Source organism: Anomaloglossus baeobatrachus, chromosome 9 (assembly GCF_048569485.1).
Source record: "Anomaloglossus baeobatrachus isolate aAnoBae1 chromosome 9, aAnoBae1.hap1, whole genome shotgun sequence".
NCBI lineage: Eukaryota > Metazoa > Chordata > Amphibia > Anura > Aromobatidae > Anomaloglossus > Anomaloglossus baeobatrachus.
The window spans coordinates 82101752-82117335 of NC_134361.1; the positions used below are offsets into that span (position 1 = coordinate 82101752).

General features: G+C 46.4%; 1 protein-coding gene across 1 annotated transcript in view; it reads left to right on the forward strand.

Annotated features, from left to right (window-relative positions):
- The window catches only part of SLC25A43 (solute carrier family 25 member 43), a 44907-nt gene that overhangs the window by 1030 nt on the left and 28293 nt on the right, over positions 1–15584 (forward strand). The window contains exon 2 of the mRNA XM_075323835.1: positions 13107–13348. Coding sequence (XP_075179950.1) covers positions 13107–13348 — 242 coding nt within the window. The remainder of the gene's footprint in view (positions 1–13106; positions 13349–15584) is intronic.

Consider the following 15584-nt stretch of genomic DNA (forward strand, 5'->3'; position numbering starts at 1 on the left):
TTCTTTTGTGCGCTTGGATGCACTCTATGGCTGGAATCACACTTGCGAGTGTAAAATTGGTCCGATTCTCATGCTAGAAAGTCGGATGATTTCTTCTCACATTTCATCAGTGTGCAATCAGTTTTTACCCTCAGCAGCTGCTATTCATGTACTAATATGTACAGGAGCATTTACAGTGCTCTCTGCTACATGCGTGAAATGTATTGAGAAAAACGGATGTCACTAGGATGGTGCGTGTGCCGTCCGTGTAACATCACTTGCATTGAAGAGACTCGTGCGAGAAACACCAAAACGCTGCATGCTGCGATTTTTTTTTTTTTTTTTTTTTTTTTTTTTTTTTTTTTTTTTCTCCTCGCATTGCACTCGTGCGAGTTAGGCTGGCTTCACACTTGCGATTTAAGGGAGAGCCAGTATCCAGAGTGCATGAAATCAGCATCTATTCTGCAGACACACTGCACCCATTACGCGTTGTTTCTGCAGCGATTTGAAGCGCACATGTACTGCCAAATCGCTGCAGTATATTTGTCACGGCATAATGCAACACGCACACATACCCTCAAGATGTACTCAAACCGCACATAACAAAAGATGCCCTGTGTGACCATAGACTTAATGTATCACTGCCTCCATTCTGTATCTGCTGACTCCCAAGGGGTAACATCCCAGGGTTCCTGGACAATCTGCCCTCTCCGCCTCTCCTAGTAAGACTGGAGTCACACTTGCGACTAACTCACACGAGTGCAATGCGAGAAAATCTCGCATTGCACTCGGACCCATGTTAATCAATGAGGCAGCTCCCATCTATTTTTTTTCTCAGTCCAAATCGGACTGACAAAAAAAAAAATCGCAGCATGCAGCGTCTTGGTGAGTGCCTCGTGCGAGTCTCTTCAATGCAAGTCTATGGGTGCGTGAAGAAAAGGATGTCACACGGACGGCACACACACACACACACACACACCATCCTAGTGACATCCGTTTTTCTCATTAGATTTCTATCATGTAGCAGAGAACACTGTAAATGCTCCTGTACATATTAGTACATGAATAGCAGCTTATGAGGGTAAAAACTGATTGCACACTGACAGCACACTGATGAAAAGTGAGAAGAAATCGTCCGACTTTCTGGCATGAGAATCTGACTGATTTTACACTCGCAAGTGTGATTCCTGCCTAATAGCCGCACTGTGGGATATTGGGTGCTGGCTCCCGTGCAAGGATTGGGATATACAATATAAGGAAGGGGGCACGCCAGGTAAATGGTTAATATGGAGTACAAAGATATATTTTACTTGTAATATGGAATACAGCATTGAACTGGCTCCATTACATCTGGGATGGGTGGGTGAAGTATCCCTAATTTCTTGTACATGTAGTTCTGCCTTCTGTATATGGTATACACACTGTATTTATAATACTGTCATTCTGTAGCCCTGATGGTCTGGGTGTGATTACTTTCGCGTCACCCCTGGCTGAGTCTGTGTTTTCAGCCATAATGCTGGAATGTTATAGATCCCTTTATATATTGTTGGGGTGACTGTTTTCCGTGCTGCCCCTGTGTGTGATCTGTAGTGGGGTATTCAGTGTGATGATTATTCTGACTGTATCCTCGCCGGCTGCGCTTGTTTTTATCCTTGTCAGTTCTGTTTATTCCCTCCATGTTCCTGGGTTACTGTAGGGTAACCCTCTGTGCCAGGAAGGGAGGGCCTGAGCTCAGAACACCCTCCTGTCCTCCAATCCTGACCGCAGCTGTCATCGGAGGAGACCTCACCCACCGTGTGACTGAGCCCGGGCGCTGCCCCCACAGCCGCTTTCCCTGTCATATCTGCAGCTGAGCTGGAAACACATGACAGCCCTGTGATGAGTGATTCTGGTGACTCTGCATACAACACTATTTTATTTTTACTGATTTATTTGTCATTCAGTGAAAGGAATAAATGATTTATGGGGGCAGTTTACTGTGACGATTATAAAACTAAATAATCCTCCCTACCTCTCCTCTTCTGGTAGATGATTTCATGCTGCGCACAACACAGGCTGATGGAGTCATGGCCCGAATCAGACATTGCAGCCATGTATGCTTTCAGAGAAAGCGCACTTAGGGTATGTGTGCACGCTGCGTAACAAAACTGCACCCTTCAGCAGACTTTGATAACTGTAAATATTGCGTTTGACAAAAACGCGGTAAAAACGCATGCGCTTTTTTTTTAAACGAGAAAAAAATTGATAGGACTAGGGTAATTGATAGCTAGAATAGATGGATAGAAAAAAATAGAACATAGAATAGGTAAAAAGAACAGAATAGCTTGTTAGAGGGATAGCCAGCTTGACTATTTTTTTTTTTTTTTTGGGTTAAAAAAATATGATTGGGGGGGGGGGTCCCCCTCGTTTTTCATATCCGGCACACAGGAACAGCTGAAGGCTGCAACCCTCGGCTGTCTGCTGTACCTTTGCTGGTTATGAAAAATTGAGGAGATCCCACACTTTTTTTTTTTTTTTTTTTACATGGGGACCCCCATTTTTCTAAGGCCAGCCAAAGTACAGCAGATAACTGGGGGCTGATATTATTAGGGTGGGAAGGCTCATCGTTATTTAGCCCTTTCCAGCCTAACAATAGCAGCCCACAGCCACCCCAAACGTGGCGCATCCATAAGATGCGCCAATTCTGGCGCTGGACTCGGCTTTTCCCGTTGTCCTGGTGTGGTGGCAATTTGGGTAATAAGAAGTTAATGGCAGCCCACCACTGCCACAAAGTCCAAGACTAGTGATGGCACTCGTCTGAGACCCCGCCACCATCACTAATCTGTAAGTGTAAGTAAATAAACCCAAAAAAACCCAAAAATCCTTTATTTGGAATAAAAGACAAAAAGCACCCTCTTTCACTACTTTATAAACCCCCAAACAGTCCTGCAGGTTCGAAGTAATCCACACTAGGTCCCACGGCGATTCAGCTCTGCTACATCCCTGTCCTGTCACAGCGAGCGTCATAAAACATAATTGCCAGCTGTGAGTGTAGACAAAGCCGCGCCATCAGAATGAACTAAGGTGAACTCGTGACCGGTAGCACAGCTCTGTGTGGGCCCCCCTGAGCATAGGGCCTGGGGCGGCAGCACGCTCCGCCCCCCCCCCCCCCCCCACCCCCCTGTAGCAAAGCTACTGCCCATGACGTCACTGTGATTTCATGGAAATCGGACTGTACTCAGATGTCATTCAAGTGCAGTCCGATATTTCCTACAAAATCATTCACTTGCATGGCTGAGTGTGATCCCAATATCAGATCAAACTCAGGTGCAGCGATTTTATATTTCTCTTTCCCTCGAACAGACACTGTCCAAGTAAAAAATTTGAAACTTAAGCGGCACCATAGACTAACAATGGTCCAAGAGTGAGCCAATATTTTGTCGGATCGCACTGTGGCTGACAATACTGCCGCCTGCAAAGAATTTCTCTGTGCACCTTTTGGCATTGCTTAATCCCTCAGTGCATCATTCTACCCACGTATTTTCATTACCGCTGTTTTTTTGTTTTGTTTTTTTTTCTGTATATAACAGCGCTGGCCTGCCTAGAGTTGATTCTCTGTCAAGATAAACCTATGTTTTTAGGGACCTTGAATCCATACAAGGACAGATCACTTTGACATTTTCTGTCATTCTGCACAAGCAAAGAAACCTAATTCAAAAATTCCTGACTAGATACATAGTGATCATCACATCATCACTTCTATGTAGATGTGATTGTTTGACGAGAGTAGGGATGTTTTCTTCAGGGATTTACAGCATTGAAGTCTCTTGAGGCCTCCATAGACTTATTGACAGGTTCAGCTAACTATAGATATCAGGCGCAGAAAGATCAGGTATGTCTGATTTTAGACTGACCACCTGAAAAGGCCGGGCACCACCTATATTTCTGAAAAAAGCTGTGTTCCAAGTACTACAAACGACTAACACTCTTAAAGAAAAAAGAACGTAAAAGGCACCATGCTTTTTATATAATGATGAATAAATGATGCACAACATAGATCCATGTCAGGTAAGAACATGTATAGATTTTATTCATATAACAAGTGGCAATCAAACAGATTTAAAATCATTTAAAAATACAAATCAGCTGTCATCCTGAATAACCCTGCATAATCACAGAACGTTCTGAACAAAGGGTCCCTGTGTATACCAATGAAGGTTAAATGCCAACACACTGCAGCTATATGAATGCAGAATCCCACATCATATCATGATATATAGGTTCATAGGGTAATTTAGTTATAAAATAACTGTACCTTTTCAGTATCTTTAATATAGTGCACTAGTTCCCAAATAATCATGCCACAGATTAAATATCATTACTAGTGATGAGCGAGCATGCTTGTCACTACTCGGTACTCGCACGAGTATCACTGTACTCGGGCTACTCGGCGGGGACCGAGTAATTTCGCGATACTCGTGCTGTACTCGTGGTCTTCATCTTTGCATGTTGGCGCTCTTTTTAGAGCCAGCCCTTATGCAGGGATTGGCTGGCAGACCACTGCAATGCCACAGCCCGGTTATTTGTGGAATTGCAGTGATTGGCCGGCCCTCACAGCATGACCGTGCCTTTAGCCCGACACTTCCCCGCTTGGCTACGGCCCCTCCCGCACTCCACTCCGCGTGTGTATATATATATATATGCACGCTTACACACACGCACGTATTTTTTATTAATTTACATTGTTATGGTTTCTACATGCTGCCGGGGGTCATTTCATAAAAATACTCGGGTCTCCCATAGGATAACATTGGGCTCGGTGCTCGGGCCGAGTACACGAGTATCTTGGGATGCTCGGCCCGAGCCTCGAGCACCCGAGCTTTTTAGTACTCGCTCATCACTAATCATTACCACTATGTAGCTTACTTAGGCTAGTTTCGCACTTGCGTTGAACGGCATCCATTGCGTTGTGTGATGGATGCAACGGATGTGTTGCATATAGCGGCACAACTGATGCAACGGATCCTGCAAAACAACGGAATCTTTTTTTTTTTTTTTTTTTTTTTTTCCCCATTACAGTTTTACCGGCGGCAGACTATTGTGAACGATCAGCTGATCGCTCTCAAAAGCCGGCTGCTGGGTGATCAGCTGATCGCTCTCAAAAGCCGGCTGCCGGGTGATCAGCTGATCGCTCTCAAAAGCCGGCTGCCGGGTGATCAGCTGATCGCTCTCAAAAGCCGGCTGCCGGGTGATCAGCTGATCGCTCTCAAAAGCCGGCTGCCGGGTGATCAGCTGATCGCTCTCAAAAGCCGGCTGCCGGGTGATCAGCCGATCGCTCACAGCAGCCGGGTGATCAGCTGATCGTTCGGCCGACGAGAATGTGTGCGGGGGGCAGAGTGGGTGGAGCTGAGCGGGGCCATGGCGCTGAGGACTTCCGTGCCGCGGGGACTGCATCGCTGGGGACGTGTGTGTGTGTGTGCATGCAGAGTGTGGGAGGGGGCGGAGCTGAGTGGGGAAGTGTTGGGCTCCCTGCACATGTAGCCAGGGTAAATATCGGATTACTAAGAAAAGCACTTTGCTTAGTAACCCAATGTGTACCCTGGTTACGTGTGCAGAGAGCCAGGGAGAGCATGCGCAGTTAAATCCTAAGGATTCCGCTGCTCAAAAAACGTTACATGCTGCATTCCTTCCACCCGTCAAAAGCAACGCAGCGTCGGCCAGCGAAAGCAACGCATCACTCGCAATCTGTCGTCCATAAAAGTCTATGGGAAGCAGTGGAATCCGTTAGCTGATTCCGCTGTTTTCCAAAACGGCGGATTGGAACTGAAGGAAAACAACACAAGTGTGAAACTAGCCTTACCTAACCCTCCATATCTATCGAGAGTGATAAAGCTGAACACCGTAGCTCCAATGCCTCTATGTCCAGGCAAAAAAAAAAAAAGGGGGGGCTGTAAGCCAAATCAAGCCCATGGCCTGAATGAAGTAAAGGTATAGTTACCAGGGGCCCAATTTTAAGGGTCAGGATGGCGCTGAAAAAACCTGACGCGTTGTGCCAGTCAGGCTGGCTTTATCAGGAGGCTGATTTCAGACTGCTGATCGTGTTTTTTTTTTTTTTTTTTTTTTTTCCTTTGAGCTACAAGCTCCCGCCAGATGTGTGCTAGCATCTCTCTCATACCGCAGGCAGCAGCGCTTTACAGCCGAGCACGGCTGTGTGTGTGGGAGAGGCCCAGATGGCTACTGGGTCAACCATTGTTTGGCTGAAATCTATCAAAAGTGTATGGGAGACCTTTACACATTCCTTACTTTTTATATAAAGTGCACGTTTTCCAACTTTGGCCAAGTGGACACATTGAATGTTTTGATGTTTTGTAACCTCAGTATTTTATAAACCAAAGCCAGGAGTGGTTGGAAAATGCAGCAGTGGTGCCCGTGTTTCTATTAAATGTTTCCTCTGACTGTCCCACTGCTGGTTTTGGCAACAAATACTGAGGTAAAAATCTCACCAAATACTCAGTGTGCATGTGGCCTTAAAGGGAATCTGTCACCAGATTTTTGCCACCTAATCTGAGAGCATCATAATATAGGGGTAGAGAGCCTGATTCCAGCGGTGTCACTTACTGGGCTGCTTAGTGTAGTTTTAATAAAATCACTGTTTATTCATCAGTAGATTATCATTACAAGACTACTTGGCATGCTGTCAGGTAGTCCAGCATATTTGAGCTCTGTATAACTGCTACATCTACAGCAGAGAAAACATTGATTTTATCAAAATGACACCAAACAGCTCAGTAAGTGACACACCGCTGGAATCAGGGTCTCTTGTCTCTACATTATACTGCTTTCATATGGCGGAGCAGAAACTTGGTTACCGATTCCGTTTAAAAGAAAAATGGCAGTATAATTAGGTTGAAATCCAAGAAAAAAGACAATCTACAATATGTAAAACAGAAAATCTTTTATTAATTACCATAGAGTTTATTTTAATTTACTCACTTATGTAGCACTATTAATTCCACATCGCTTTACAGATGTGATCATTCTTGTCCCCATTGGAGCGCACAATCTAAATTCCCTACCATTATGTCTTTTGGAGTGTGGGAGGAAACGGAGAACCCGGAGGAAACCCACGCAAACACGGGGAGAACATACAAACTTTTCACAGATGTTGTCCTTAGGCCGGCTTCTCACTTGCGATTAACTCGCAAGAGTGCAATGAGAGTAAATCTCGCATTGCACTTGGAACCATGTTGATCAATGAGGCAGCTCCCATCTGCTATTTTTTACTCAGTCCAAATAGGAGAGAAAAAAAATCGCAGCATGCAGCGTTTTGGTGAGTATATCACATGTGGCTCCCCAATGAAACTCTATGGGTGCGTGGAAAAAACGGATGTCACACGGACGGCACACACACCATCCTAGTGACATGCGTTTTTCTAAATACATTTATCGCATGTTGCAGAAATCACTGGAAATGAGTGAGGTCTGTCGATGTCAGTCAATTTCTATCTCTGTCTGTCGGTCTCCCTGTCGTCGGTCTCTCCCCCTCTCTCATACTCGCCGAGCACCGGCGCGATGCTGCACGGCTGTCAAACCTCTGGCAGCTTTTCCTCTTTTGATAAAGCTGGCCGCTCATTATTCCATCTAGTATTCACTGCTTTCCCCGCCCACCGGCGCCTATGATTGGTTGCAGTGAGACAGCTGTCACTGAACGTGAAGGCGTGTCTAACTGCAACCAATCACAGCCGCCGGTGGGCGGGTCTATATCGTGCAGTAAATTAAATAAATAATTTAAAAAAAAAAAAACGGCGTGCGGTTCCCCCCCCCCCCCCCCCCCCCAATTTTCATACCAGCCAGGGTAAAGCCATACAGCTGGAGGCTGGTATTGTCAGGATGGGAAGCGCCACGTTATGGGGAGCCCCCCACCCTAAAAATATCAGCCAGCACCCGCCCGGAATTGCCGCATACATTAGATGCGACAGTCCCGGGACTGTACTCGGTTCATCCCGAATTGCCCTGGTGCGGTGGCAATCGGGGTAATAAGGAGTTAATGGCAGCAGCCCATAGCTGCCATTAAGTCCTAGGGTAATCATGGCAGGCGTCTCCCCGAGATACCTTCCATGATTAACCTGTAAGTAAAAGAAAATAAAGCCATACACCCAAAAATCCTTTTATTTGAAAAAAATGACAAAAAAACCCACCCTCTTTCACCACTTTATTAAAGTCCCCAAATACCCCTCCAGGTTCGACGTAATCCACACAGGTCCCACGACGCTTTCAGCTCTGCTACATCAGAAGCTTACAGAGAGCGGTCACAGACCACGACCGCTCTCTGTGAGCTCCCCGCAGCGACTGATGTGAGTTGCGCTATCAGCGATGACGTCACTCAGGTTACCCACGGCCACAGATCTCAGCTTGAGGACTTCTGCTGTGGCCGCGGGTAACCTCAGTGACGGCACCGCTGATAGCGCGGCTCACTGCGGTCACTCAGGGGATTTGTGGTCACCGGTGAGACCTTCACCGGTGACCGAAAATCAGGCCATGCCACACAGACAGAGCCGTGGGATGACAGTGAAGTCGGGTGACGTTCATCCAACTTCATTCTGAACCTGTGGCTGTGTCTGCTGTCAGTGGCCATTCAGCTCTAGTACATGGCTCTGTCTGTCTGCTGTCAGCGGCCATGTAGCAGAGCTCAATGGCAGATGACATTGCTGCTGAGAATAAAAATGGATAACCTATGCATTGCACACGGACTACAATCAATTGAAAATTCACAGGATCGCATTGCAGTTGCATTGCACACTGATCACAACTTGAACAGAGCTCATGCAGCTTTCTAGCATGAGACTCGGACCGATTTCACACGCACAAGTGTGATTCCAGCCTTCGTCGGATTTTAACCCAGGACCCCAGCGCTGCAAGCCTGCAGTGCTAACCACTGGGCCACCACAAGACTGCAGTGCTAACCACTGGGCCACCACAAGACTGCAGTGCTAACCCATTAATTTGGGAATGGAAGGCAAATGAAAAGATGGTATCACACATGAAACATAATCTGTGGCACAGTTAGCAGATTAGCAACAATTAGTATTTCTATTAGGCTGTCACACTTGAGTTAGGAGATCTCCAGCCAGTCTGCTTATTCTGGTCTTTGTACGGACCGTGTTACACGGGCGTCTGAAAAGAGCCCGAAGATTGTCCCATGAGTTGAAGAGACCCATCTTAGTCAAGTAAATATGCACAATAAATACTCAGTGCTGATTAGAATTTTCTCATAATTATAAGATCATCTGGGATCTGAGAATACAACATGAATAATTAGTGCTACATACCCCAGATTATAAATCTTAGTGTGCCCCATGCCACGTGTTTTGCATCCTTCAGAAGGGGTGTATGTTGTATTGGAGGCCACTTGCACTTGGTTATCTTTTTAAATACAGTGGAACCTTGGTTAACGAGAGCAATCTGTTCTGGGACTGTGCTTGTAAACCAAGTTACTCGTCTAGCAAAGCAAGATTTCCCATTGGAAATAATGCAAGCTCAGACAATTCGTTGCACGCACACACACACATTATACTCCCCTTACCTTCAGTTCCATTGCCAGCCTCCTGGTTCTTGTAGTTCGCCGGTACAGGCTTTGTATCGGGTAACAATCGCGACCGATGCCAGAGCTTCCGCTGCCACAGCGCTGACGTCAAAGGCATGAGCCACTTGCCTCTGATTGGTCAGTGTGCTGCCTTTTGAGTAGCGGCTGACAGTGGAAGTTCCTCCATCGCCACGATGGTTACCCGATACACATCCTGTAGCGGTGAACTACAAGAACCATGTGGCCGGCGATGGAAGGTAACGTGTGTGTGTGTGTGTGTGTGTGTGTGTGTGTTGCAAGAGCGGGTCAGAGCGCGATTAAAGTACGGAACCAGAAGTGTGTGCGGTGAGGATTTGCTCGTAAACTGAGTTACAAATTTACAGCAAGCTTGGCACTGCTCGATATAGATTATCGGGGTACTCTGTACTCAATCAAGTATCGTGCGGGTGCTCGACATGTTCGATTTCCCAGCCGGCATAGTCTCTCATTTTTCCGGAAGCGCTGGATGAGAAAGTCTTACTGAAAAATGCTTCAGTTTCTTATTGACTTACAGTATACTCATTACTCGAGTCAAGCGCGTCCGACCTGCTCGAACCGAGTAACGAGAATTTGTTCGCTCATCACTTATGTTTCATTTCCTCTTTTTATTTGCCTTCCACTGCCGCATTAATTGAATATTTAAAGGGGTTATCCGGCTTATTTTGACTTTTTTTTTTTTTTTATTTCCCTATTAGGCTACACTGGGGCAGGTAAGTAGATAGAGACCACCTACCTGCCCTGCTGTCAGCCCCTCTCCCCTGGCTCAGAGTGGTCATGTGACCGCTCCTGCCGCGATTTTGCTGCTTCCAGTCATATCATGTCAACATGGGCAGGGCCATGTTGACATGCAAATCTGGAACAGCATGCTGCCGCCCTGCTGGGAGGGTACAGTGCGGGGAGTCCCCGCCCCCTTCCCTGCACCCACCCACACATTCCCCCGTACTCTGCCCACAACCTCCCCCTGCACTGCTGTGGGGTCCGTCACCTGGGGGAGGGGCCTGCCTGCGGCTGCCGTGATGTCAGCGCCAGCAGCGGGCCCCCTGCTCAGGATCGCACATTCAAATATACTGGCATCACAGATGCCGATATATTTGAAAGCGCTGATGAGAGGGAGCGCAGCGCTGCTTCTCATCACTGCCCGTGCAGTCTGTGCTCTATTCAGCACAGCGGTGACGTCACTACTGTGCTGATATGTCCAGAGCACAGACAGCGCGCGAACGTGCAGGAGCGGCGGGGACCGAGGACGGGCGAGTATGTACTCCCTACATGTGTTCCCCATGGGGTTAGAGGGGGGTCGGTGCAGAGTACAGTGTGTGTGCGCGGTGCAGAGTCCGGTGTGTGTGTGTGTGTGCGCGGTGCAGAGTCCGGTGTGTGTGTGTGCGCGGTGCAGAGTCCGGGGTGTGTGTGATGCAGAGCCATATGTGTGTGCGGTGCAGAGCCCGATGTGGGGCTGTTATTTGCAATCTTGTAGTGATAACAGGTCAGGTGCTGGGGAAGAATACTGACAGGGAATGTGTGTGCAGGGGGCGGGCAGGGAACGAGGCTGGACACTGGGGTGGGGCTGGACACTGAGGCCGGGCGGTGCCACCTGTGACTGGGAGGTGTGGCACAGGAAGTAGTCATGTTTGCTGGAGGTGAATGTAAACAAAGAGCTGCAGAGAATAAAGTCATAATTCAAGAGCAAGAAAAGTTAGTAAACAAGAAATAACAATATAGGGGTGTTTTATATGACAATACAGCACAGATTAGCTTAACAAAAATTTTTGAGTTTGTCAGACAACTCCTTTAATGGTTTAATGTTTTATGATAATTAATATTTTCTGTTTTTCATACTGGTAGATGGGAGTCTTTTTTTTTTTTTTTTTTTTTTTTTTTTTTTTCCTGGATTTTTGTTTTTATGTATGACTCCCTTAGGCCTTATTTTGGCTTTATAATCGGTATAATTAGGTTACCTAAACCAGGGACATACCGCTATACTGTCACTTTATAATTATCATTATAACTTACACTCGCGCCTCTTTACGGTCAAGTGGACGGTGCTTCATTGGAAACTAGTCACAGTCCGCGTGCCCCAGCCCACCCATCTCGGCATCACTTATCACTCCCGGTATGTGAAGCTGTGCTGAGTAGGGGGTCATTAAAGCTGAGTGGGTGTGCTAGCAGCGAGGAGACCGTGACTAGTCCCAACTGCAGCACCCACCATGTGAGTGAAGGGTATAGCGCATGGACTGCACTGTGTGAATTGCCTTCCAGCGCAACATGGATGGCAGAGCAAGGTCTGACACAGCAAGAGCCAATCTGTAATTTATAGTGAACATTGGCCCTGCACCATTCGAGCCAGGTGATACTGCATTGTTAGGAGCCAGTGAAGCGATCGCTCGGCAGAAAGACAGTCGTCACATAAATACTTGGATAAGAAGATTGATGCTGCTGCACTCACCGAGTAACATCATTCCTTTGTTGTAGCATATTCAGGATAAAGCAAACACACAGCCAGCTGGTGAGAGCAGCAGTTTCAATTTTAATCACATGTTTAAAGGGATATTTGCATGTTAGAAATCAGTATTAACCTGCGGATATGGGGTTATTGCTGTTCTAAATCTGTGCAGCTGCCGTACTGAGTGCCCGGCTACTGGGAGGAAATTAACTTTTATGCCTCCCAGAAGCATACTGTCATAGAGGCTCAGCTACAGACACCGCTTAGTACATTATGCACTGCAGCTGTAACCAGAACCTGGACAGATCGTGCACTAATACACTGCAGAACTGGCTGACAGTTCTGTGGGTTTAGTTATAGCTGCTGCTCACTGTGCTGTGATTGAAGCTGCGCCTCTGAAAGCCAGAAGCTGCTGGGAGGAATTAAGTTAATTTCCTCCCAGTAGCTGGGTTTTCAGTGCAGCTTTGTGTGAGATCGCCTTCCCCTCCCCCAAGTGGGGTAAAAATGCAGCATTTTACTATTCCAGTAAAGTGAATGAGATTCTTGAAATCTCATGCACATGTGCAGCATATTATTTCCTTGCAGTTTCAAATCTGCGACATGTCAATTCTTTAGCATTTTTAAAGGGAATATGTCACCAGGTTTTTGATGCCTCATTTGAAAGCAGCATATTGTGGAGAGAGAGATCCTGATTCTAGCGATGTCACTTACTGAGCTGTTTGTTATTTTGATAAAATCAATGTTTTCTCTGCTGCGGTTATACAGAGCTCGTGAATATGCTGGACTACCTGCAGCATGCCAAGTAGTCCTCTAATGATGATCTACTGCTGATTTAAACAGTGATTTTATCAAAACTACACTCAGCACATCAGTGAGTGACACATCGCTGGAATCAGGATCTCTGCCCCTACATTATGCTGCTCTTAGATTACGTGGCAAATACCTAATGACAGATTTTCTTTAATGCTTTCAAATGAATGTGCAAATACATACCCAAGACTCTACAGTTGCCACATCACAATGAGGATCAATACACGTGAACACACTTGACTCAACTTTTTTTTTTTTTTTTTTTTTTTTTCCCTCTAGGCTAACTGCATATTTCATGGATGACTTTGGGCAGATCTCACAATGGCAAGCGATTGTTGCTGGGAGCGTGGCTGGGATGTTGGCGGCTGTTGTAATCTACCCGACAGATGTCATCAAGACTCGTCTTATTGTTCAGAACAGCATGGAGCCTGTGTATCGAGGCATCATGCATGCTCTATGTTGCGTGTATTATCAGGAAGGATTCCGCTCTCTATATCGAGGAGTGTCCCTTTCGATTCTTGGTAAGATGTAAAAGCAGATCTACTTCTCTTGCGCCATGTGCACACATTGAGTATTTGGTGAGTTTTTTTGTTGGGGTTTGTGTTTTTTTTTTTTTTTTTGTTTTTTTTTACCTTTTTAGTGTTTGTAAGCTAAAACCGAGAGTGTGTGATAAATACAGAAGTGGTGCCCGTGTTTCTATTATACTTTTTTTTTCTCTGATTCTTCCCCTCCTGATTTTGGCTACAAAAATACTGAGGTAAAAATCCCACCAAATACTCAACATGTGCACGTTGCCTTCTGGTGTATGTATGGATTCACGCTCGCATCGGGACGTTGGGTAGTGTTCACACTGTGATTTGATCCAAACATGCAGTTTTGTTTATTGAAACGCCAAGGGTTTCAAAAACCAAAACGACCATTATCTGGGCACAAAGGATTAACCGCAAATAATCTGTTCACTCGGCTGGCACATACTGTATAGGTGAGGGCAGGCTCACACAAACTGATTAGTCTATTTTCCTGGCGCAAACTTTCCACAAATACAGAGTACAGTCCCACCAGTCTCTGTCCCCTTCAGCCTTAGCTGCTGTACCTTCTAGCACCTACGGGGTATTCAGCTCCATGCACAGCTCACACGACACAGCCTGGTCACTCAGCATTCCCTCACACTGCACGGTGGTCAATACCTAGGAGACGCAGAGATCCAGGTGACCAAATGCCCTGGACCTAACTCAAAGCTGTTTAGGTGCATGTAATCAAGACCCCTAGTGCTAAGATTTAATCTAGTCCTGCCTGGCTTTACTACCCTGTCTGACACCCTCTCTAAACGTCATTTTCTGCAAGGCCTCCTGTACGGTTTGCTTCACATGGGTACCCTCATTTTGGCTGGCAGGAGGTGCCATTTTTGTGGCCTGGACAGTGTCTGCCTAGAGAGCCATCTGCTGCTGCTGTAACTGCTACCTCCGAAAGTTTTAGTGTCTTGTTGGGTCTGGTGCTGCTGTTGAACCAGTTGTAAGATCAGCTCCTCCATGCTTTCAGACTTTGTTTGCAATGCTGTAGCTGCCTTTACCTAGGATACTCAGTGCTTAACATGTAATCAATCACCTGTGCTCTTTGGGACTTCTGGCCCGCAATCAAACACTAATTGTAGGGATTCGTGTTCTCAGATAGGCAATGTGGTTTGGGCCAAACGTGCAATTTTATTTAGGCCGTTTCACACATCCGGCATTTTGCCGGATCCGGCACACTCCAGTACAGTGTTAATACTGTAGAATGGTATCATGGCAAGCTCCGGTCACATGACAGCATGTGACCGGAGCTTGCCGCGATGCCATTGTACTGTATTACACTGTACTGGAGTGTGCCGAATCCGGCAAAAGGGCGGATGTGTGAAACTAGCCTTACTGAACGGCCTGGTCACTCAGCAGTCTCCTGCACTTCGCTAAACATTCCCAGCAGACTAGGAGACAGACCCAGCTAAATACTGTATATGCCCTGGTCCCAGTCATAGCTAGCCAGGGTGCATGTTATGAAGACCTGCAGTGCTAGGAATTAACCCAGTCCTACCTGAATGTGCTACAATGTGTGTTAGATAATCACTTGGTGACTCCCCTAAAGAAACGACTGAGATGTCAGTACATCTTCTACCTCCAGAATAAGCAGCTAGTGAAACGTGTGGAGGCGGCTGCGGGCATACTCTGTACATCGGTCAGGTCTGTGTATTATCACTGTATTTATGTGGTTTCATTAACTCTTTATGTGCAGCAAAGCTGGGCTTGTCTTGGGGAGGAACGCTCACAACACTGTGCCATGTGGGCTGATTATTAGGTTGATTTTTGATCGCGTTACCTCCCATATGATCTGAAAGAGTGAATGTAGGGAAATTAACCCTTAGGTAGCAGTAAGGTTGGGTCCGGCAGGGGGTGGATGCCCCAAGCATTGTACCATTCTGGGAATGCATTACGGATTAACATAGGGGTAGTACCCTTCCTGCAGGCTCACCCTGACTTGTAATGCTCTGTCACAGATTTATGAGTTGTGACTTTCTCTCTGTATATATGACCCATAGTCAAGTCTAACAGTTAGTAAAATGGATTATGATTTTTGTGCCTGGTACTGTTGTGCTGGTGATCCATAGCCTGTAACTATATCTAAGCCTTTTTACTTTAATTCACTTGGCTAAACGGACTGTGTGATTGATAGCATAAAGCTGGTGTCACACATAACGACGACGACAACGACGTCGCTGCTACGTCA